At 40.8% G+C, this 24,256-nt stretch overlaps 1 protein-coding gene across 1 annotated transcript in view; it reads right to left on the bottom strand.

Annotated features, from left to right (window-relative positions):
- The window catches only part of RCSD1 (RCSD domain containing 1), a 1,115,611-nt gene that overhangs the window by 82,843 nt on the left and 1,008,512 nt on the right, over positions 1 to 24,256 (bottom strand). Inside the window, exon 8 of the mRNA XM_044073103.1 lies at positions 12,747 to 12,956. Coding sequence (XP_043929038.1) covers positions 12,747 to 12,956 — 210 coding nt within the window. The remainder of the gene's footprint in view (positions 1 to 12,746; positions 12,957 to 24,256) is intronic.

The raw sequence follows: 24,256 nt of genomic DNA, 5'->3' as shown, positions 1-24,256 counted from the left end.
CATTCCAACTGATTTGAATGGTTAGGAAATAAGAAGGGTAACTCAATCGTCTGATTCAGTGTAAATTCAGAACATACCTTGGGTAGAAAGGATGGATTTGTCCTGAGGAAAACCCTATCTTTATAAAATATTAGGTAATGCGGTTTGATGGAAAGGGCTTGCAATTCTGAAATTCTACGTGCCGATGTAATAGCCAACAAGAATATAGTCTTCCATGAAAGAAACATCAGCTCACAAGAAGAGGCAGGTTCAAAGGGCGGAAGAATAATTTTAGACAAGATTAGATTTAAGTTCCAGGGAGTAGTGGGAGATCTGATCAGTGGTTTTAAGTGCATAGTACCTTTTAAAAAAGCCTTAGCCAGCTTATGAGACATGATACTATTTTCGGCTGCACCTAAATGAAAACTAGAAATAGCAGCGAGTTGGACTCAAATGGTTGCTGCTGCAGCTCCTTCATTGAACAGTTTAGTTAGGAATTCCAGTATATCTGCTATAGACACCTGGAAAGGGTCAATATTATTCTGCTGTGCCCAAATGGAAAACCTTTTCCACTTACTGAGGTAAAGTTTCCTAGTAGATGATTTGTGTTTCAACAAAAGGATATGTTGTGCTTCTTCTGATAAATTCTGGAACCTGGCTATTCTAGTAATTGGAGCAGCCAAGCTGTCAGTTTGATGGACTGAAGAGAGGGATGAAGAGCTCCTGATGAATGGGTCAACAGATCCAGCACTGGGTCCAGGATCCAAGACTCCTCTAGTAGATGAGGCTTCAGAAAGGGGGAACAAAATTGACGAGGCCAATATGGGGCAATTAAGATGAGTGTCCTGCCCAGGAAACTGGCTTTCTACAATACTTTGGGAATCAGCGGGAAGGGAGGGAAGGCATAAAGGAGTCCGGGAGGCCAATCATGGACCAGAGCGTCCCTCCGTGGCTGACCCTGTTGAGGGATCAGGGCAAAGTAGTTGCTGCACTTGGTGTTTGTGGAGGTGGCAAAAAGCAAGGCTGGCCCCATCTGCTGAAAATCATTTCCGCTATTTCATTCCTGAGAGACCACTCGTCAGGTAGCAGAATAGCTCTGCTGAGTCTGTCCGTTATTACGTTAGATTTCCCCGGGATGTGCATTGCAATCAGAAAATGCTGGGTGGACTCTGCCCAATTCCATAATCTCAGAGCCTCTTGACACAGGGGGTAGGATTTGGTCCCTCCTTGTTTGTTTATATATCAGACCACGGACATGTTGTCCGACTGTATTGCAAGTGTTCCGAGGGGAAGAGAGTCTAGAAAGGCCTGCAACACTAGAAGAACCGCTCTCATCTCCAGGACGTTTATGTGCAAATGAGCCTGTCAAGTACGTTAGGCTGTACATCCCTGATAATGCCCCCCCCACCCGATCAGGGAGGCGTCCGTGGTTACTGTTGCTACTGGAGAGGGGAAAACAAAAGGGCAGCCCATAGTCACCGTCTCCGAAGTAAGCCACTAGCGAAGATCATTCTTGCAAGAGTCGGTAATCAGCACTAGATGGTTCAAGGGTAATTCCTGAAATGTCCAGTGCGTGAATAGCAGCCACTGAAGAATTCGCATGTGAGATCTCGCAAGAGGTATTGCAATAATCGCTGCTGCCATAGTGCCAAGCAGTTTGAGAATCTGTGATGCTGGTGCTTTTCGTTTGGATAGGAGATCTGCAATTTGTTGCTGGAGGACAAGCACTCTTTCAGGAGGGAGCTTCAGGGACATGCTGACCGTATCTAAATCTGCTCCTATAAAGACTGTATGCTGCAATGTCAATAAGGCAAACTTTTCTAAATTTATTGTAATGCCCCGCTGTGAACAAAGATCCATGGTAGCGTCCCTTGCCCGAATAAGCTGATGCCTGGTGGGGGCAGTAAGGAGCCAATCATCCAAGTAAGGAAAAACCTGGATTCCTGAATGTCTCAAGCGAGCCATGACCACTGCCATGCATTTGGTGAACACTGTGGGGGCTGTAGTGAGACCAAAGGGCAGGGCCCGAAAATGGAAATGACTGGCTTCCAGCTGGGAGCGCAGATGATCCCTGGATGGCCTTGCCATTTTGATATGGTAGTACGCATCCTGGAGATCTATAGAGCACATCCAATCGTCCTTCCCTAGATATGGGAGAATGGACTGTAGCGTGACCATCCAGAACTTTGTCTTTACCACATATTTGTTGAGCCTGCTGAGGTCCAGAATAGGTCTCCAGTCCCCTATCTTCTTTGGTACCAAAAAGAACCTTGAGTAAGTTTCGGATCCTTGCTGGACCTGTATGGATGCTACATCCCGTAGACTGGGTGGAACATCTGGGATTCCTTTTGTTGGTCTGGGGTAAGAGAGAAGGGGGATGGAATATCCTCTGGATATAACATTTTGTACCCATCAGTCTTCTGAGATATTTAGCCAGGCGCCTAGGTACAAAGACAAACGTCCCCTGACTGCCTCCAGAGCAGGACAGTCGGGCCTCCTTTCAGGAGCGCTGATAGGGTTTCCCAAGGAACTGATCCCTGTCACCCTGGTTCTGCGGACCCCCTCTGCCACATGGGCATCGTCTTCCACCATTACCTCCCCCTCTGCCCCTGGAGGAGGCTTCACCTAGTGAGTTCGGAAAAGCTCCTTGGATCTTTTGGAACAACATCTTCCCACACCGTTGGCCTTTGGGTTAAGGTCTAGTAGGGGTAGAAAAACGGACTCCAATGGCAGATAGAGTCTTACCATCTTGCTCACATCTGGTGAGGGTCTCTTTTACTTTTGGTCCAAATAAGGAGGAACCATCGAAAGGGGGATTCACAAATGACAACTTAAAGGGTTCCGCAAAAGAACATAAGCGCATCCAGGAATGTCTCCGCAGAGCAATACCTGTACCCGCAGCCCTACTCGTTCCATCATCTGCGTAAGATACGAGGTGCATGGACGAGTCTACAATAGAATTGAGGGTGGCAAGCTGAGACGACACCTTGTCCATCACTGAGTCGGCTACTGCACCCTGGAGAATATCTCCAAGCTCCTTGAGGAGATCTCTTTGTAGACGTGTGAATGGGTCAGGTAGTTCAATGACCGAAGTGCAAAAATCGTAGAACTGAACATGCGCTTCCAGAATCTGTCCATTATCCTAGACTCTCTATTAGGAGGATGGACAGACGTAGAAGTCTCCGACATCTCCTTTTTAGTGGCTGCCGCCACCACCATGGCATCAACAGGTATGGGTCTAGATAAAAAGGCCTTGTCATGGGGTGCTGATATGTACTTGTTTGGCCTTCTAGAAACAAACTCCACAGAATCTGGTGACCTCCCACGTCCTTTGAGATAAAAGATCCATTAACTCATCAAAGGGCGGAGACACCTAAGAGGTGGAGGGTCGGGACCCGAAAGTCTTCAGGAGCACCGATTCATCCTCAGTGGGGTTTTGGGGCTGCCAGTCCCCCTCTGCTTAAGGATCTCAAGGATATCCCTGAAGGAAATATCCTCAGAGGGGGACTTAGGGGACCCTTCCGATTCCTCCAAATCGGTATCCGACGTGATGGATTCCTGAGGGGAATCTAGATGTCTCCTCTTACATAGCCTCTTCCGAGGGACCTCCTCAGTGGGAATCTCTGGGGAAGTCTCGGAAGAGCAGGGTTTCCCCAAGGGGGTGTCCTGAGGCTCTGGCTCCCTACGTTTATGGTGAAACTGTGGTAGCGGAGAAGAAGCAGGCACCTTTTGGGAGGAAGTGGCCATATCAGAGGTTGTGGAAGTCCTGGAGGACAAAGCCCCCCATATGGCATCGAAGGCCCCTCAGCTCCGATTCGAGGAAGCACCCAGGTCCAAAGACACCGAAGACTCCTCCAGCACCAGAACCGCCGGCTCTAAGCCCAAGGTAGGAGCCAAACTCATCCGTGCTGACACCCCAAGAGGAAGAGTCAGAACTGACGTATTGGTTCAACTCCCCTCCCTCCCTGGAGCCGACAGGAGAGTGTCGGCTCCCAGATTCCATAGCCGGAGCAGAGGATATCAGGGTGGTCGGTACTGACAGCTCAGAGATGAGTGTCGGCACCGACGACTCCACCAACGACTGACTGGCCTCCTCTGGCTCCGAAGTCTCGGTGAGAGTCAGAGGAGGAGCAACAACAATAGGAGAGGACTTTGTCGGTTCTGAAGCTGCGGGAGTCGAAACTGGCAGAATTTCTGTAAGCGCCGGGCCCTGTAGAAGTCTCTGCACCACTCGGTCCACATCTGAATTGGATAATCTAGAAGCCCGAGAGGATACCACTTACGGAGCCGGTGACCCCAGGATCGGGAACCTCAAGGTAGGAGATACCGGTTCCAGAACTGGGGACCGGCTCCTACCAGCTACCTGAAATGGGGTCGGTTCCATTGGCACTGGAGCCGAGACCATAGCCTTCTTAGATGTCTTCGGGACCAAAGAGCCCTTTGGTGCCGAACCAGATGACGATGCAGGAGAAGATGGTTTTAGCTGACTGGAAGCAGAATCCAAATCCGTCTAGAAGGCTGTTTTAATTAAGCCCCTTTCAACCAACTTACACTTTCTCTCGACTAAAACCCTGGAGCTAAAGCCGTGGCAAATAGAGCAAACCTCCTGCAAGCATACCTCCCCTAGACAGTACACACATGTGAAATGACCATCCGTTATTGACATTTTCTGATTGCATTTGGGACACCGTTTAAATCTCAGTTTAGCCTTCTCTGACATTCTGGTCCAAATAACAGCTATATCCAATAACAGGTAAATCCAAGAACAAATATATCTATCTGCCTATCGGCTATGAAACTAGCTTATTATACAACAGCAATACTACTACTAAGAGCCTAACCAGCTAACAGTATAAGCAAAAGCCTCAAGTCTGAAAACAAAATGGCCAAAAACCTAACCAGCTAAAAAGAAAGGTGCAAAAAATTGCAGCAAGCCTAACCAGTCTGGGATAGAGCTATGTACTAACCACAAAAGGTCAACAGCCAACTAAAATAACAGGGCCACGCCCAGGTATCTTAACACACTAACAAAAGAAAAAACTATCCAACTGGAGATAAGTCCAAACAGACACCAAGCCAAACACTTTTATTACTAATAACCTAAACTACAATAATAGAGAGAAAAAGGTAGAATTTTTTGAAAATCACACTTATCTAATCCAAAGAAACGGCCAAGAGCTGTAAAGAACACCCGATCAGTTGCAGCGGCAAACTAGATCTGGGGAATGCAGTGGTGCATTGTGGGATAGGGCTTGGCCTCGAGCTGTTAGAGACCTCGAGCTTTGCTATTTGGCCGAATCGGAGCCGATGTTCAGCTCCGAACCCATCAGTAAGAATGAAGGCGAGATTGAACAACTTTACATCAATAGTTATGACCAAATGAGATTTCCTTATATATATTTATTTTTCAGCAGTAATAAACACAGAGGAGAGGGAGAAAATGAGATAAGGGGTGGACAGTGTGTCGGCAGAGTTATAGATATCTTGTCAGTCAGGTATGGCACAGGAGCAATGCCAGTTCTTGGATAGATGTTCAAATAGTAGTTGCTTAAAATTGGTAGATTTAGGTGTGTTTTGGAGGGTGTGGGGTAAAGAGTTCCATAATATGGCTATTTTATTTGAGAATTGGGCTTCACCATGAGTGTTATTAGCTTTAACTGTGAGAAAGTTTCTGTCTGCAGATCTTAGACTTCGTAGACATGAGTAGGGAACAACAAGTTCCTCGAGGGATGGGCAACTGTCAGGATGGAAGATGATATTGTGTGTGAATTTAAGTTGGTAGAGATGAAGAAGGTTAGGTAGCTTGAGCCAATTTAATTTATGTAGAGCAATACAATAGTGGGTTTGGTGGGGAAGGTTTGCTATGAAATGGGCTATTTTGTTGTACCACGTTTCCAATTTGGTTAAGTCTGATTTTTTGTAAGTTGGTAAAGGGGGGAAAGCATATAGTAGTGTACAGAGGAGGAAGGTTCTGGATATGGCTAGTCTGCTATTGTCAGTGAGGAATGGCTTGATTCTGTACAGTAAGCCAAATTTGATGTGAACTTTCTTCATTGTGGTGGCTATGTGCTGGTCAAATCTGAGTTTGTTGTCAATTGTCACTCCAAGGAGTTTTGTATGCTCAACTGGTTGGATGACTGTGTTGTTTGTTCAGAGAATAGTGAAAGGAGGAGTGGTCGGTGATTGTTTGCTATTGGTAAATAGCATTAACTGTATCTTTTTGGGGTTGAAGATTAGTTGTGATTTACTTAGATATGTTTCTATATCATGAAAAGTTTGTTGGGCTACTTTTTGGAGGTCTGGTAAGGTATCGGCTGAGCAGATTAAAGTTGAATCTTCTGCTTACTGAACTACTTTAGCATGTGTTGTGGATGATGCCAGATCATTGGTGAAAAGAAGAGGTCCTAGTATGGACCCTTGGGGGACTCCAATCGAGACAGGCAGAAGTGGTGAGAGTTCAGATTTCCATCGCACTGCTTGCTGTCTGTCAGAAAGATAGCTTAGGAACCAGGAGAGGGAAGTCTTTGATAGGTTTAGTGAAGCAAGAGTACTAAGGAGTTTCTGATGGGAGACAAGTGTCGAATGCTCTTGACATGTCTAACAATATTGATGCTACTTGCTGGTTTGAATTTCTCAGTTGGTTGATGGCATTAGAGAAATTAATTAGGGCTGTGGTGGTGCTATGTTTTGGTCTGAAACCATGTTGCAAGGGAGAGATAAGGTCGTGAGATAACAGGTACTGTAGTAATTGAGTGTGGATAAATTTTTCCAGAATTTTGACACGGGGAAAGGATGGCTTTGGGTCTGTAACTGTTTAATTTTGTTGCTGTTCCTCCTTTATGCAGAGGGGTGATATGGGAAATTTTCCATACTTTTGGGAAATATTGTTTTGCTATATACTTATTTACCAGAATGGAGATAGGCAGAGCTATGGCATCAGCTGACAGTGTGAGGTACTCATTGGGGAGTTGGTCAGCTGCTAAGAAAGAAGGTTTCAGTTTTTTCAGCACTGTTCTTATGGTGTTAGTTGGGACAGGGTTGAGGTCAAAAATGTTGTTAGTTTCCACATTAGGTGGAAGAGACAGAGGGGTCTTATGGTATTATATTACTATTATTACTATTATTATGTTATTATGTTATGTTATTATGTTAGGGGTGTTATGTTTCTGAATCACTGTGCTGTTAGACCTAACAGCACTAGGGTTTCCCCCTACTAGCCCATCAATGTGGCTATACAGGCAGCTTTCATGATGTATGCATGCACACACACAAACACATACACATATGCACACACACACACACACACACACACACACACACACACACACACACACACACACACACACACACACACACACACACACACACACACACACACACACACACACACACACACACACACACACACACACACACACACACACACACACACACACACACACACACTCCAAAAGTTGACAAAATGCCAAGAAATTGATTCATAAAGAAAAAAGTCCATCTCACTTCCTACCAATTTGATTTGTGACTACTTATGGAAGTAATACCAGTCAGATTCAGTAGGTAATTAACAAATACTGGCCAGTACTGTTAAGAAACCCTCTTTTGTCTTCTTATCTTACATTAGAATGTAGGTTCAGCTTTCAATAATGCACAAATTTATTAAAACGTTTTAACTGTTTAAAAACAGAAAGTAATCCAAGAAGTTCTAAATGTCTTGAGGACAAGATTCAAGGGTTCAATATTTATCACAGGTGCAGTTTCGGTAGTTAAATTCTGATGACTACACACTTTTCTTGCAGCTCTGTTTTCATTACATGCTGACAAAACTTCACAATAAAGCAGTGAAACCACTCTGTGGACTGAGCAATATTTGAAAGTTTGGTTGTGGATTAATAAGAATTGTATTGAGTGTTGCAGTTTTCTATTGTTTTGATTAAACTGGTACCCTTCCTGTTTGCAGTGGTTTCTTGGTTATGTGGAGTGTGTGGATTTTATATACATACATATATATATATATATATATATATATATATATAGAGAGAGAGAGATAGATATCTATATCTACACACACACACACACATTAAAATTTCATAGATTACTCCCAGTAAGAACACACTTAGCAATAACAAGTAGATAAGAAAGAAGTTAATGTTTCTAATGAAGAAAGAAACATTTGTGACACAGATTTGAGACATCTTGCATTAAGAAAAGAAGAGAAAGTCTTCAAACACCTGTGCAGGAAGTAGAAAAAATGAAGGTGCAGTATTTAAATGTGTACTAAGCAAATGGAGAGACAACAGACAGGAAGGTAAGCGTTGCAAAACTCTCCACAGTACTTCCTGTTTTGTGCCCTAAAATAAGATGTGCACAGGTTCTGCTGAACAGCAGTTTGTGGTTTGGCAAGACCAAGGCTCACAAGAGCGGGCAGTCAGGAGAGACTTAAGGAGGAAGCAGTGATATGTTGCAGAACACGCTTGGTGATGTAAGTGGTAGACCTTGTTGAGATCACCTTAGTGCATGTGGTGTTACACTCCTGAACAAGTGCAGGCTGTAATCAAGCTATAGCAGCACTGCACATATCCCCACCCCCCACTCTGTACCCATAGTCTCTCTGGCTTCAAGTACTATGCAACAAATGAGTTGGCACCCTCAATAAAGGAGCAACAAGAAGACCCAGGCAAAAATAGAGTCTTCCCTGTGAAATACCTTAAACCTACTTTGAAGGAGGCTCATTGGAAATATGCAAATGAACCCTCAAGGACATGAGTATTCTTGTATGCCCCCTATCTGTGGGCCTCCTTCACAGGAGGTCTAAGGTATTATAAACTGTAAACACTGATTTGCCTGGGTGTTTGTGTTATTTCTTTCATATGTGGCTTTTCTGTGTGACCTTTTTACTTGTTTTGGTCAATAATTTTCATTTAGCAACTCTGTGAGTCTCTGTGTGTATGGGTGTGTGCAGAATACATGCATTTAATTGAAAATTAGTTGTCCGACATTCTAAATATCGAAGGCAGTGACCCAGGTTCACACAATGTCCAACTTTCAAACGCCGAATCCATGAACACCGAATGCCAGCCAGGCTAATATCCCCCCCTTCTTGATCCATGGTAGTGCTTGTCTTGGTGGTTGAGCGATTCGTAAATGTCGAATTCGGTGTTATGCCCGACATTCCGACTGTTCCCCACTGTGAGATTCGACATTTAGGGTCAGAAAATGTAACGTTCAGTGTTGGTGTCTTCGATTAAATGCGTGTATTCCATGTGTGCTCATGCTCATTCTGTGTGTATGTATGTGAATGTGTGTGTGTGTGTGTGTGTGTTTGTGCAATCATGTTAGCATGTGTGTGTGTGTGTGTGTGTGTGTGTGTGTGTGTGTGTGTGTGTGTGTGTGCGTGTGTGTGCTTATTCATATATACTCATGTACTGATGTTTATGTTTGAAGATTTTTTTTATTCTGGCAGGTGTGCTACAAAATGGGTTATTTCAGAGTTATAATGAAACTCTTTACGTGAAAATAATTTGCTTTGTTCTGGTAAAGTTATTTGCAGTGGTTCAGCAATGTCTAAAGATATTGCATGTCAGGATAAGGCAATCAGTATGTAAAAAGCACTGATAAATCTAGATTCTTCCAGGACAGTCTGGTCTATGAATATAGTTGGAAAAGTACTCAAGGATGTTCTTAGAACATGATAGTTGAGGAAATGGAAGTCCTGCCATGATAGCTGAACACACAGCTATATCTACACACACACACACATTTGTTTGACATACACTTTCTAAGAAGGGGTTTGCCTGTAAAGTAACTTTTAAACTAATTAGAGTGATTGAGCAAACCAACTCTTGTAGAGCAACCTTTCCAAGTAACAACTGATGAAAAAATCTGCAAATCCTGCACCTGCCAAGAGATCTTTGTACATAGTATTAATTATAGCATCTGTGAGGCAGGGGATAACCACAATAATGGTGGAGTATATCAGAAATCCATCTTGGTTATGGGTAGAGAATACCTCACAAGTTGAGTAAGTATATAGAGAAAAGTAATACAGTGACTTTCTACCACAAACAGGTGTCTCTGTTTTCGAAACAGTGTTATTATAGCTTCTTTCCATGTATTAAGTACTATGGTGGAGGTAAGACATAGATTAAACAGGAAACACACACAAGTGAAAGTGCACTGAAGTCAGTGAACGGTTTTAGGAAGTTGGGAAGTAATGACTTTTAGACCCAATGTAAAAGAATTGGGTGACTTACGAAGAAGACATGTTTGTAGTGACTGCCTTTAAACAAAAAGGTGGACAGCTCATTACCAGTCTAGGAAAAGAGGAAAGAGAAAAGGATATAGATGAAGGATCAGGGGATTCAGGCAGCTTAACCAAGAAGCCTACATGCAATTTGCAAGGATAGTTCACAATACCATCGGGAGGCTGAAACAAGATTTCATTTCCAATGGATCTTCTGTTGTCAGGTAACCAGCAGTGTTGCAAATCACTGCTTGTCCCCAACATATTTATTTTAAGCACCTGAATATAATGGATTGTGTGCTTTATTAACTCAGTTTTTCAAACATTTGGGGGTGAGGTGTGCCTGAGCCAGTACTTATCCTCAGTAGTACATGAAGGTTTCCAGCCCTTGCAGGTAAAGATTCTTTATTGCATTCAATGTCCAGGGACTTAAAGTCATAGGTTCATAGGATGATACTAGGCTATTGGCTTGGAGGCATTTCTAAGTCTAGCCAAGAATTTCACCCATGTTCCCCTCAAAGTCATCAGGGACACAGGTGAGATCCCAGGGGTGTATTTTCTGTTTCCCATCCAGTCGTCCAGGTTCCTGTTAAAGAGGGCTAGAGAGGTACTCCGCTTGACATGGAGAGGGAGTCTATTCCACAGACGGGGGAGTCTTTGGGACATAAATCTATCCCGGCAACAAGTTCTATTAATGTCACAGACCAGGTTAAGGCCTTGCATGTGGCTTGCTTGAGTGGAGTTTCTCTTATGGATATGCAGCAACTCCATCTGAAATGTCTGAAATGGCCTTGTATGCCAGACACAGGTCACCTCTGAGCATCTGTAGGAGACTGAGTAGAGGGACAGGGATTTTACCCTATCTATATAGGATAGGTGTTTGAGACCCTGGATTTTCCTGGTCAGGAACTTCTGTGGTCTCTCCAACTGCTGCATGTTCTTGGCAAGGTACATGCCGAAGGTGGCATTGTACTCGATAATGGGTCTGATAAGGGAGGATTACAGGGATGTTATGATCTCCTTGTTCCTGGATGAAATACCCTTATTTATGAGGTGGGCCATGTAGAAATCCTTCCATACAACAGAGGCAACGTGGTGGTCAAAAGTCAGGTTGCTATCAACCTGGGTGCCCAAGTCCCTCATGACTGATTGCATGCTTAGTATGTTGTTATTAATGGGATAATTAGTGGGGATGACATTTTTCCCAGGATAATGTTACATTTCTTGGCATTCAGTTTGAGGCCATGCTTCTAGCACCAGTCATTAGTTTGGGTAAGGCCCTCTTGGAGGATGTTCACATCACTAGGGGAATTTAAGACAGCACCCAGCTTGCAGTCATCTGCAAACTTGGTCAGCCACAGACCACTGGTTTTAGTTGCACCTCAGAAAAGTATATCCCAAACAGTAGAGGCCCCAAGACCAATCCTTGGGGTACACTGCTCGTTATGGGTCTACTACTAGAAATGGCTTCCCCCTACTTTGACTGAGTGGGTTCTATCAATGAGCTAGTTAGCTACCCATCTGGTAACATACGGGTTGATGCCTAGCTGGGAGAGTTTATCTTTTATGCCCGAGTGGAGAATAGTGTCAAAGGCTTTGGCAAGGTCAAGGTTGCTGTTGTGCACCATCTTCCCCTTGTCCATTGCTTTGGTGACTGTTTCAAAGAAGTTGATCAAGTTTAACAGTCATGATCTCCCTTTGACAAAACCAAACTGTGTGGGGTCAAGCGTTTGGTGGTTGCCAATGTCCATGTTTACAAGGTCCATGATAATGCATTCCATGGCCTTGCAGATCAGACTAGTTAGGCTGATGAGCCTATAAATGCCTGGGTCAGTGGATGCTCCACGTTTGTGTAGAGGGATGACAGTGGCTGTCCTCCATTCAGCTGGGATGAAGCCGGTGCTCAGGCTTTGGTTGAATAGGGTGTCTAACGAAGCTGAGAGCTCATGCCTGAGTTCATGTAGGATACAGCCAGGGATGTTATTGGGTCCCATGGTGACTGTATTTTTTGCCTTTGTGAGGGCATTAAGGACCTGCTCCTGGTGATGAGGGGAGGGGAGCCAGTGCTGGTGATGTTCTGGTTTACTGATGGGTGGGGACAGGAGGGAGAAGTTTTCACTGAACCTGTCTGCCAACAGGTTGGCTGTATCTATGGTATTTGTGTATGCAGTCTTATTGACCACTAGTTCAGAGCAGATTAAGGTGTTGCCTTTGAGGTTCCGGACATATGTGAAGAAGGCCTTGTGATTGTCCTTGGTGGATGTGGCCAATTTGGACTTTGAAAACTGCCTCCCCTGATTTTTTCAAACTTGTAGGTTTTATGCGGACTGAAATGAGCACATCTCTATTTGCTTGCACTTGTACTAAAGAAAGAGAACCATTTGATCTTTTTTGTCAGAAACTTTGTATTACAGCGATGGAAAATAGCACCATCCAGTTTTACATCCTTAGCCATTCACCACTGCATTATTTCTGAATATTCATGCGTTGTGTTTTTGCCATTTGAGTAATCTACATACTCTACCTTATTGAAAGACTGCAGAGGTGCTCCCTCAGGTGGATTTTCAAAACCAACTGGTACTTCATCATGAATGGGCTGAGATAGAGTGGTGGGAGTGGGAGGCGTGGTTGGTGTGGAAGCTGGGCTGATGTTTGGGGAATGGACAAGTTTCAGTCCAGGACTCTTTGGGGGTCCTCCTGGCCTCAGTGCAGCTGGGTCAAAATTCAGGTTGGTCTGAAAAAGAAAAAAAATGTTCCTGTGTTACTTCTACATGTCATAACAGATGCATTTCTTATTAGCTTATTCACTGTTGCTCCCCTTTACCTTTATGCTCTACAACGTTTTAACAAGTCCAACTTATACTACTTGGAAGAGCTTGGAATTGATGGTAGAAAGTTGCAAAGACTGTTTTTCTTTTGTTACAGTTACACTTAGTCTGAATGAGTAACATGCATGTCTTATTGGTAATGCATATGCCTTGTCAACTTAAATAATTAGGTTGCAGTTTTCACATTGTTGGTATCTGTACCACTTTCCTAGTCTTTTAAGCATAAGTCATCTGATGGAGTCTGTGAATATTTTTTCACATATTTTTACAATTTCTGCTATTTTATATTCCTGAATATTTATAAACAATGTGATGTTTTGCAACCTACAAATAGTGCAGTATACACAATAAAAAATAACAGAATATCACTTTTCTGTTTATAGAATGAGAGTTCTATTACAATTCTGAGTGCTGAAAAGGACAGTGCAGCTGTTACTTTAGATAGTAAATATTTTAATATTACTATCTATATCTTGGATATGTTATCAGACCCTGTTTTTTTTTTTTTTTTTTTACCAAAAAATGATGGATAAACAGATGACAAAGTATAAAATATGCTGATATGGTGCTATATAAAATATTATTTTCTTGGCAAATTATACAAGTTGAGTATAACTTTTGTACTGCATCACATCTTAGCAGGCATCTTGTCTTTAGCAAACCTAAAAATCTCCTTTGAGACCAATCATTTCCTTACACTGGTACTTATAGGAACGTTTTCTGAATCATCGCTGAAGGAATGCATTACCAAAGCTTTAAGTTATATTAAAGACACATCCGTTTTTCTTAATAAACCTAAACAAGCTGAATACGAAACAGGAATCATACCTCTCAACTGTACAGATTTCTGCAGAATGTCCAGATTTTTGCCTCATTTTTTTGGGGTCTATTTTTCATAAATTTGTGGTTTTCTGGCAAATCATTGGCAAGATTAAAATAAGAAAATGATGACAGGCATTTGAGTTTCAGATTTCATACCCTTCAGAAAATGCATGCTAATGCAAAACCTGTTATTCTATTAACTTTTTAAGTTTGCAGGAGCAATATTTAAAAATTATTCCTATTTTGGGGCCTTTGTTCCCCCATTATTTATGGTTTTGTCCAGATTTCTTGCTCTAAGAGATTGAGAGGTATGAACAGGATATATTTTGGTAACAGGAGGTACGCCTATATTATTTACAGGCAAAGGACTAGATTCCTTGGGACTTTCGGTAGTCAAATATACTAATTACTCAGCAAGGCATGTTTTTGCTGTAATTATTTAGAGCTAGTATTAAAAAATAGCACATCTGTCTTTAAGAAAAGGGGTTATAGCTAGATGTAAAAACTGCTTTGGGGCAGTACGGCCCCATTATAAGCCAGTATTTTTTTCTCAGTAAGGGAACGAGGGTATGTTTACTCATATCTGTTATGTACATCCTATGTCATTTTATACCATCAGTTCATGAAGAATATATTTTATATGGTGCAGTTCCATTCAACATCTGAAAACATATAATATAGCTCAATAAAAATGAGAGAGGTCTGCTCTTTTCTTGTCAACAAAGTAGCATATCTGTTTCCTTTTAGATGCTCTTGTTTTAATCTCATATAAGTATGAATACTGCATTTAAGAGAAGGTTACCGATATACTTAAGTAACTGCCTTATGATGTTTTCATCCAAGGCACAATATGAAAGACTGAGCCATGGACAGTTTACTAGGATAAGCTGTAATACTAAGAATAATGTTTTGTTCTGTCAATATGCAGGAAAGTCCATTAAGAACTGTGCTTCTAGAAACTGCCCATTAGAATTTGTGTCAGACTTATTTGAGAAAATTAGGCTTTTGATTGGACATACTTAGGGCCGCGGTGGTGCAGCAGTTAGCGTTGTCGCCTCACAGCAAGAGGTTCTCCCATTCAATTCTCGGCTGGAACGCCTTCTGTGTGGAGTCTGCATGTCCTCCCTGAGGTCGAGTGACATTAAAGACATGCAGGTAGGTGTGAATGTGAATGGATGTGCCTTCTTTGAAGGTTGGGCATCGGGCTGCCAACTCGGCACCGTAAAAAATCTACTGCCAAACATTAGCAGACCGGAGTTCCGCTGTGGTGTCTCCTAACCAAGAAAAGCAGAAAGACATTACTTTTTTATTGGACATACTTATAAAGTAACTGCATACATTAAGATCTGCTATAGTGTCAGGCTAATGTAAATAGTGTACATAGTTAAGATGTTATGTGTAAATACTATGGAATTCATTCAAATTTATTTGAAAAAAAAATTTTTGAGAAGAAGAAAAAAAGAAAATTAGGCTTGTATATTCTTTGGATATTTTTTTTCATCCAGATATATGGAAGGGTGATAATAGACTTTACTCCTTCATTACTAAATATAGTGCTGACAGTCTTCCTTTTGTTAACGCTCTTAGGAAATATGGGTCTATACTTAGAGAGTCAGTTATTACATAAATGGTGAGCATTTATCCATGTCATTTATAAAAGAAATACAAATTTATAGGACATCTCACAACACCGTAACATAGAGAAAGGTCAGAAAAGAGGACACGCCCCATGTTGGAATTGCGATATTTGTACTTTCATAGGCTAGTACTAAGCTAACTGCCCTTGCAAGCCATTTTAAGCCTAGCCAATTATCCCTTGTGAGACTCAAACCCTGCATCTTGTGTTTGTAAGGCAAACATCTTACCCATTAGACCACCCTTCCAACTTTAACTTTAGTAATAGTTTTAGACATTCTTCTTCAATAAATCTCTTCATAGAAGTATCCTTTTTATAATGGTAGGAATATTCACCCTTTTTAAGAATGTATTAAAACCTATTTATCTGATAGAAAGACAGTCCTAAAAGAGCTTTTGTTTGGCATGTAAAACACTGATGTTTATGGAAACTGTTTTACCTTGCAGAACATTGTAAATTTGTGTAAGATGGATGGAAGAATGGTTAATCATTGTGTACTTATAGAAAGCTAGTAGCAAAGTACTTTATCTGCGTACAGAAACTCAGAAACTCTGCACATCCAATGTCAACGGCTGCATAGAGGCTGCTGTACCTACCAGAGGTAAGCCCAGAACTAGCCCCAGAAACAAACCACTCTAGTGGCATTCCAAATTAAATAGTATATGCAGCAAAAGAAAAAACAAATATTGCAAAAATCAGGAAGGGTAATTCCTACAAAAATAAAAACTCTCTAATCAAATTAAGTAGGCAACTAAGAGGGCTAATAAAGACAGACAAAGCCAATTTTGAGGTTAAGATAATAGTGAACCTGTTAGCAGGCAAATTCAGCTTCAGCTACCCTTAAAAATAACCCCTCCAACTATAACTAGGCAGCCTATACTGGCTGTGCTTGATAAAGCCAAACACACAGCCTCAATGGGCCTCAATAACATTCCGAGATGCCTCCTGAACAGTTAAAATATAACCTACCAGGACTCCTGGAGTCACTATTTAACTATAGTCTTAAAACAGGCTTTGTACCATGAGAAAGATGGACTATGACAGTCAACCCCCCTCATAAGTGAGGACCTTAAACAGATCCTGGAAAATTCAGACCCATTAGTCTGACTAGACTTACTTGCAAAGCCATGGAATGAATTATCATTGAAATTATCAACAAGGACATAGGAAACCTTCAGACACTGGAACCATTCCAGTTTGGCTTTGTCAAAGGAAGAACATACTTACTGAACCTGGTGGACATCTTTGAAAAGGTCACTAAGCCAATGGATGAGGGCAAAGTAGTGCATACTGCCTACCTAGATCTGGCTAAAGCATTTGATACAGTACCTCACAATGTCAACATACTTATAGAATTAGGCATAAACCCCTTTATAACATTCTGGATAGCTAGCTGGCTCACTCATAAGACACAAGAGGTTAGGACTGGTGATGATACCTCTACAATGAGGCTGGTCACTAGTGAAGTCCCTCAGGACTCTGTGCTGGTCCCATTCCTCTTTGTCATTTACTTCTTGGAGGTCAAAGCTAATGTCAAAGGCCTCTGGCTGACCAAGTTTGCAGATGATTGCAAACTGGGAGCAGTCACTGAATCCCGCAAGACAGGAACCCCCTTCAGGAAGGCCTAACACAGACAAACACTTGGTGCCAAAGCCATAGGTTAAAACTCAATGCCAAGAAATTCATTATAGTATCTTTTGAGAAGTCAGCCACCTCGAATAGCTATGTGATCAATAAGACACCCCTAAAAGTTGATTCACTAGTCAGCATACCTCCCAACCATACTGATTTACTCGGTTTTTACCGAGTTTTGCGGCCAAATGAAGGGGTGCCATGATTCCCAATTGGCACCCCTTCAATTCCGATTTTTGTCTTTATGTTTTTCCCATTTTCGAATTTCGGCCCTTTCAGAGCTGACATCATCATGTGCGTGATGACGTCAGCTCCGTCAGGGCTATCAGCCAGTCGGAATTGCGCTTCCGGCTGCATATGCGAGCGAGCGAGCTTTTACATCACTCAGTAACAGCCGGGAAAACTTACAGCACTCATTTTGTTTGTTTTGCTTGGAAATCAGCTTTTACAGCACTCAGTAATAGCCGGGAAAGTGTACAGCACTTGTTTTGTTTGTTCGGCTTGGCGGGACTTAATAACAGCCGTTTGCATTTATCAGCAGGTTTGGGACTTAATAACGGCCCATTTCTTGTATTTATCAGCAGGTTTGGGACTTAATAACGGCCTGTTCCTTGCATTTGGGACTTGAGTATATATATATATATATATATATATATATATATATATATATATATATATATATATATAGTATTAAATTTTAGTTTTTGTTAGTTACTGTTACTGTTAGTGTTGTTAGGAAGTAAATAACTAACAGCTTGCTAAGGTGCCAGCTTAATTGTTTTTAAAGACCAGTAAGACAGAATAGCACTAAGATAATTTGATAAAAATTGTAAATGTGAAAGTTTGTTTGGTATGTTGGTAATAATGATGTCTCGTACAGAAAACCTTTTGTTAGTGGGATTCATTCTGATCCCATTTTTGACCATTTGAGAAAGATTAAACTGATCCATAAGGGAAGTAAAATTATGTTTGAGTGCAGAGTTCTGACTTTAATGTTACTACACATATATATATAACAAGTTTATTGTTTTTTAGTACATGACTAGATGTTTTGAAGTGTATCCACCAGAATATGAAGTATGGTTGGATGAGGTGTATCAACAGTGGCAACATTCAGTTTTTTGTGTCTCCCTAATAAATAAATAATTGTTCAGGTGGGTTCACTTTTAACAATTAGAGAAGGATATGGGGCATGCTCCATTTTCACTTGAGTTAAAATGCCACCACATTTTCTTCTTCCATAGTCTAGGAAGTGTATTTAATTAGAGGAGAAAAACAGCAATATCCAGGAAACCTCTAGAAACCAAGACTCACCTATCACAATTTTGGGGGGGGGGTGTATATTTCTTCAAGTGCTGTCCATTTGTTATATGCACTATTAATATTTAGACTACCCACAGAAAGAAATATATGATTTATAGAACCCGTTTTGTTTTCAGCAGGGAAATCCTAACATCAGCTCGGGGGACTCAGGTAAGGTGTGTGTGTGTGTGTGTGTGTGTGTGTGTGTGTGTGTGTGTGTGTGTGTGTGTGTATGTGTGTGTGTGTGTGTGTGTGTGTGTGTGTGAGAGAGAGAAAATACTCCCTTTATAATACACCTGGTGGCTAGAGGTACTCAGGCTCAAACCCTGTACCCCGGGTAAAGGGTAAAAAGAGCCTAATGCCCCTATCTACCACCATGTGTGAATTGTTTGTTCTGTTCCCTATAAACTCTGTTGTGTCAGGATGTTTGTGACAAATCACTGAAGGTTGAATTTATTGATTAATGACAGGCATTTGAATTTCAGACTTCATATTCTTCAGAAAATAAATGGTAACAAAAACCTTTTATTCTAGCAATTTTCTAAGTGTTTAAGATCAGTATTTGAAAACTGCACCTAATTTGGGGCAAGTTTCAGTCTTCCTATCTTTTGGGAAACAAGCTGCTGATTTAGCATAGTGGTATGTTGCTCTGACTGTAGTGCACAGAGTCCTGTGTTCACAAATGCATGGTAGTAACACATTTTATTCTAGCAACTTTCCAAAATTATACAAGCAATGTTTAAAATGTGTCCCTGGTTTTTGGCTTTTTGTCCCCCCCCCCCCCCAAAAAAAAAAAAACTTAAATTGAAAATGAGTGCAAGAAGTTGTGCAAGATGCCTATGCCTTATACTATTGTCATTCTATTTTATATGTATTGTGTGTGTGTGTGTGTGTGTGTGTGTGTGTGTGTGTGTGTGTGTGTGTGTGTGTGTGTGTGTGTGTGTGTAAGTAGACTTTTATGATGGAAATGTTCTGAATTGGGCAGTTTTGTCATTACTGGTTCATGCATTTTGTTTCATTGCCAACTGAAAAAATGTTCAAACAATACATTTAAAATGTGCTGTAACTAAGTGTGCTGTATTATACAAGGGAAGGAATATAATTCAGCAATTTTCTAAGTTTGTAAGATCAGTATTTGAAATGTGTCCCTATTTTGGGGCTGTATTCCCCCATTATTGGCATGTCCAGGTTTTTTGTGCTAAGAGGTTGAGAACTATGTTGAGAAGAGAGAACTGGATTCACTAAATGGTATAGCCATTTAAGTGTCAGTCTTCCTAGATTTTGGGAAACAAGCTGCTGATTTGGCATAGTGGTATGTTGTTCTGACTGTAGTGCACAGAGCCCTGTGTTCAAGACTTGCCAGTGAAATGCATGGTGGTAACACAACATTTTATTCCAGCAACTTTACAAAATTATACACAGTGTTTAAAATGTGTCCCTGGTTTTTGCCCCCCCCCCCAAAAAAAAAAAAACTTAAATTGAAAATAAGTGTAAGAAGCTGTGCAAGATGCCTATACCTTACACTATGTATATTGTGTGTGTGTGTGTGTGTGTGTGTGTGTGTGTGTGTGTGTGTGTGTGTGTGTGTGCAGGTAGACTTTTATGATAGAAATGTTCTGAATTGGGCAGTTTTGTCATTACTGTTTCATGCATTTCGTTTTATTGCCTACTGAAAAAATGTTCAAACAAATTTAAAATATGCTCTAACACGTGTGCTGTATTATACAAGGAATATAATTTACTAAAGTCAGGAAGGTGTATCAAAGAACACATTTATGCTTCTTGTTTTGTGTGCAAGAGAGGGGCCAGTGATTTGAAAACAACCCAAAGGTAATCTTTATCCACCACTGACCAGATGCATTTTCTTTGGATGTGGTGTAGGTTTCAATAATATTTTAATGAATGTGCGTTTCAAGGGCAGAGAAGTTTTAATGCCAAGTCTATTTTCATTGTGAGACAGTATTGCTTTGTTTAACAGATGTCTATTGGTGTTTGTGCATTGTGCTGTAAAGTGTAAAAATAAAATCCAAATAATCATTGTAGAATTAAAGCAGTATGCACACATTAGTGTTTATGGTAAATGGGGCAAAACAGCCAGGTAATGGGACATTGGAATGGCTGCAGGGGGACTCTGGTGCCATATTTTGGTTGTCTGTTCTTCAGTTTGCACGAAAGTTGGTATCCCACAATTCCACTGGAGTGGGCGGGGTTACACAATTATGTATGCAAATTTTATGTTAAACAGCGTACAGATTTGTACCTATTTTTCATGGGTCTTGTCCAGATTTTTGATGTTTCACGGTTGAGAGGTATGCTAGTCAGGGATCTGGGAACTCATGTAGACAGTAGTATAGCCTTTAACAAACATGTGCCCAGGGAAGTAAGAAAATCCTTCTATGTTGCTGAACTTATAAGTAAAGGCATGGCATCTAGGCCCACAGAGGTCATAATATAAGTGTAATCAGTCCTCATCAGACCCATCATAACATGTAATACCCCCTCTGGTATGTACCTAAACAAACACATGCAGCAACTGTTCCGCAAAGGTTTCTTACAAAAAGATTACAGGGATTAAACTAAATGTCTTACATTAATCACTTCAAAGTCCTCTCTCTTTACTCTGCATCATACAGACTACTGAGAGGTGATCTTTGCAGGTACAAGGGATCCCTGTACCCTGTTTTGATGAACCTTCTGCACATCCGCAAAACAAACAGCATCAGAACTACTTTGCTTGCAACATAAATAGATATGTTTCCCAGAGAATTCCCATTCTCTGGAACAGGCTCCCCATCCATGTGAAGCAGAATTCTTCCCTAACCCTATTTAAGAGCAACGTGGACCAATGTATGGGTAATCAGAAATTCTAGTCTGGCACCTATTGTCTCTGAAGGAAGCAGACAGTTAATCGTCCCCTATATAAAATGAGTTGCAAGGCTAGGCTTATAAGGGTCCTAGTGGTCATTAGTTAGTATATATCTATGAGCCTATGAACAAGTTTATGATAATGAATTCCTCTTTTCTATTTTTGGTGAAGAATGGGGTCATTCAGACTTTGTCAGAAGCAGAGCAGTTTACAGTGATCCTAGTAATTATTGTCTTAATTAAGGTACACGTGTCACTAGTTGTTTGAATGATGATTTTCAAAAATGCAATTAATTGAATTTTTTTTATTTTTTTATACTTTATCTTGATAAAACACATTGTTTGCACCAGTATGAAATATGTGCCGAGTATAATTTGTATATTAAAAATGTTATTTTTAGCTGTAAAGTTTTGTTTTATAGGTTTTTTTTTTGTTTATTTGGAATTACTCCTGCTATGAGAAATTTGTTTTTTTTTTGTTTTGGTTGTTCAAAAGTAAAAACTGTTTTACGTGTTAGTAAATCACTCAATTGAAGTATTATGGCAAAAAAAAACAAAAACTTTTTTACCATGTCTGAAATCTACATATGACTAAATAGCAGTAGGGACATATGGGAGTTTATTTATTTATTTACTCTCATTTGTTTACAGGGATACTCCAACTAATCAAAGCCCATTTTTCATTGGAGGCTGGCAGAGCTGGCAAGCACCACAAAAATAAGAATCATACATAAGCAATTTCATACTGATCATGACACAGTATTGACCATGCATTTTTTTAAACATTAAAGTGAGGCAATACAATATGTATACATAGAGAAATACACTGGCAGTATAAATGGAATAGGAAACTGTAATTAAGTGATTGGACTTTTTTCTTAAAGTGACAAAGATTTAACAGTCCTTCAGTTGAAGTGGTTCTCAGTAGTCAAGTAATGAATGCAACAGTGGCAGATGCAAAATTCATGGGAATCATTTTAAGAGATCTACGTGCTTCTGAGCAATAAAACAAAATGTGTTCTAGGAGTGAAGACTTTCCCAATAATTCATTAAAGGGCCTAGAGCGAGCCGTATGGTTCGCACTAAAAAGGCCCTGTTCCGACAACATAGTAGTTGTGATTCAGAGACATATTAGTTGCAATGAGGAATAAACCCATTACTGGCTAATTTGCATGTCTCTGAATTGTAGTTACTACCATGATGTTCAGATCATTGCTGATATGCATTTTGTGGTAGTAAACTGATTCTCCCACACAAAACCTTTCTCCAAACCTTTAGACAACTAAGAAATCTTGCAAAAAAAGCCATCCTCTTAGACAGAAAAGACTATTATTACCAAATACAGAAAACTTACCAAAAAAACACAAAATTTTTAGAATAGCATCAACAAACTACTATACCCAGGACATTCCAGCACATCTATCCCACAAGGCACTAACCCTGAGAATCCCACTTATACTGCTAATGCCTTTAATTCTTTCTTCATACAAGCCATCCAAACTCTTGTTAGTCAACTTTCTCCAGATACCTCAAAACTGCCTACAACTATGACAAGCCCACCTCCACCTTTTCGGTTACAACCAGTTTCTACTTCCTTTATCTGCTCCCTTCTCCAAAAACTAAAACCTACCACCCCCTCAGCTGACCATATCCCAGCAGAATACCTGCAAAAAGGGGCTAAAGCCTTAGCCTATCCCATCTCCATTCTTGTTAACCGTACCATAAGTGAAGGTACCATCCCATCTATCTGGAAAATTTCTCATACCATCCCACTACATAAAGGTGGGAACTCTTATGACTTTTCTAACTACCGTCCTATAGCTCTACTATCTCCCCTAGCAAAAATAATGGAGAAATGCATCCATAAGCAACTACTTAACCACCTACTCCAAAATAACTTACTTGCCAACTGTCAACATGGATTCAGACTTTTCCATAGTACCACCACTGCCCTCCTATCCTTCACAGACTGCATTAACAAAAATGGAACAACAGTACTCTTTCCTCTGCAGTCTTTATTGATTTATCTAAAGCTTTTGATATGGTCAATCACCAGCGCCTCATAAATATACTGAAATCCCTTTCACGTGAACCCCTAGCGATAAATTGGTTCAAATCTTACTTAGACAATAGACAGCAGGCTGTGCTATGGGACAATAAACTATCTAACCACCTTCCCATTTCCCTTGGTGTTTCTCAGGGCTCTATATTAGGCCCACTCCTATTTTCCATCTTTATCAATGACCTTCACTCTTCAATTCCTCATACCACCTGTATTCAATACGCAGACGACTCTACAATAAGCTGTTCAGTCACTTCTCCAACTGAACTACAGTCCCTTACCCAAAATGCATTCATTACTGTAGAACAATGTTTTTTAAACCGCTGCCTTCTCTTAAACCCCCCCAAAACTAAACTTTTACTGTTCACGCCAACCCGAAAGTCCACCCTAATAAATTTCTCTCTCACATCTAATAATGGCACTCTCATATCTCCTGAACCTACCACCAAACTTCTAGGTATAACAATAGATAGCAACCTTAACTTCGATATTCATATAAACAGCACAGTTAAAACAATCAACAAAAAAATTAGGATCCCTCTATAGAATCAAACCCTTTCTTACTCCAGTAGCCAGGACCGCTATAGCCAGAACTCACTTAATCTCCACTCTACTCTATGCTTCACCTATCTACACTAACCTTACTAAGAACAACCTAAATTAACTGACAATCTCCTACAATAATATTGCCAGATTTGCTACTGCCTCTCTTTTTAGAACACATCACTGTCTTAATCTAAAGCAACTTGGATGGTTTGAATTTCCAAATCAAGTTCTTTTTCACCAGCTTACTATATATAGCCCATAAAACTCTTTACCAACCCACCAACACTCCAATACTCGCTAGCATTATTACTCCTTACAACAATCTTAAGAATTTATGCTCC

This window comes from Protopterus annectens, chromosome 5.part1 (assembly GCF_019279795.1).
Source record: "Protopterus annectens isolate FY-2018-M chromosome 5.part1, PAN1.0, whole genome shotgun sequence".
NCBI classification, from domain to species: domain Eukaryota; kingdom Metazoa; phylum Chordata; order Ceratodontiformes; family Protopteridae; genus Protopterus; species Protopterus annectens.
This window is presented reverse-complemented; position numbering and strand designations above follow the sequence as displayed.